General features: G+C 67.4%; 1 protein-coding gene across 1 annotated transcript in view; it reads right to left on the bottom strand.

Annotated features, from left to right (window-relative positions):
• Nucleotides 1-155: 155 nt before the first annotated feature.
• The window catches only part of LOC121344207, a 3,600-nt gene continuing 2,151 nt past the window's right edge, over nt 156-1,604 (bottom strand). The window contains exons 3-4 of the mRNA XM_041419967.1: nt 1,165-1,479; nt 156-298 (exon numbers count right to left, since the gene is read on the bottom strand). Of these exons, the coding sequence (XP_041275901.1) occupies nt 156-298; nt 1,165-1,479 (458 nt within the window). The remainder of the gene's footprint in view (nt 299-1,164; nt 1,480-1,604) is intronic.

Consider the following 1,604-nt stretch of genomic DNA (forward strand, 5'->3'; position numbering starts at 1 on the left):
TGGGACCACCCTGGGACCACCCTGGGACCACCCTGGGGCCACCTAAACACCCCTGGGACCACTCTGGGACCACCCTGGGACCACCTAAACACCCCTGGGGCAGCTCCGGCCGTGCCTTTCTCACGATGGGCTGGGTGAACACTGGGGAAACGTGGTCACCGTGAGCCCTGGGGCCACCAAAACAGCCCCGGGACCACCCTGGGACCACCCTGGGGCCACCAAAACAGCCCTGGGACTCCCCTGGGACCCCCCTGGGGCAGCTCCGGCCGCGCCTTGCTCACGATGGGCTGGGCAAACACTGGGGAAACGTGGCCACCGTGAGCCCTGGGGCCACCAAAACAGCCCCGGGACCACCCTGGGACCACCCTGGGGCCACCTAAACACCCCTGGGACCACTCTGGGACCACCCTGGGACCACCTAAACACCCCTGGGGCAGCTCCGGCCGTGCCTTTCTCACGATGGGCTGGGTGAACACTGGGGAAACGTGGTCACCGTGAGCCCTGAGGCCACCAAAACAGCCCTGAGACCACCAGAATGACCTGCAGGACACACCCCGGGCCACCAGCACCATCCTGGGACCACTGAAACCCACGCAGGGCCACCAGAATGACCTGCAGGACCCGCCTAGGACCACCAGAATGACCTGCAGGACACACCCAGGGCCACCAGCACCATCCTGGGACCACCCAAACCCAGCCAGGGCCACCGGAATGACCTGCAGGATCCACCCGTGGCCACCAGAATGACGTGCAGGACACACCCAGGGCCACCAGCACCATCCTGGGACCACTGAAACCCACGCAGGGCCACCAGAATGACCTGCAGGACCCACCCAGGGCCACCAGCACCATCCTGGGACCACTGAAACCCACCCAGGGCCACCAGAATGACCTGCAGGACCCGCCTAGGGCCACCAGAATGACCTGCAGGACACACCCAGGGCCACCAGCACCATCCTGGGACCACCCAAACCCAGCCAGGGCCACCGGAATGACCTGCAGGATCCACCCGTGGCCACCAGAATGACGTGCAGGACACACCCAGGGCCACCAGCACCATCCTGGGACCACCCAAACCCACCCAGGGCCACCAGAATGACCTGCAGGACCCGCCTAGGGCCACCAGAATGACCTGCAGGACCCGCCCGTGGCCACCACGCTCACCTGCCAGCCTCTTCATCCAGGAGGCCTCGTCGATGCCCAGGTTGTTGACCACGATGCGCAGGATGTGGCCCAGCAGGGCGTTGAGGTGCTGGCCGGTGACGTCGGTGGCCCAGGGGCCCTGGGGGGCGGCGTCGGGGCCGCGCTCCCACCAGCGGGGCAGGTAGTGGCACAGCATGGGCAGCGTCACCTCGATGACGTGCGGCATCTCCGTGTAGCGCGCCCCCGAGTCCGCCAGGCCGCCGATGTCACCCATGAGGCGCTCCAGGTCCGGCAGGTCGGGACACAGCTCCTCGACCCGCGAGGGGAGACCCAGCACTGGGGACACGGGGACAGGGTTGGGGACAGGGCTGGGGACATGGGGACAGGGTTGGGGACAGGGCTGGGGACATGGGGACAGGGTTGGGGACAGGGCTGGGGACATGGGGACAGGGTTGGGGACA

The sequence above is a fragment of the Onychostruthus taczanowskii genome, unplaced genomic scaffold, assembly GCF_017590055.1.
Source record: "Onychostruthus taczanowskii isolate IOZ18803 unplaced genomic scaffold, ASM1759005v1 scaffold624, whole genome shotgun sequence".
Taxonomy (NCBI): Eukaryota; Metazoa; Chordata; class Aves; order Passeriformes; family Passeridae; genus Onychostruthus; species Onychostruthus taczanowskii.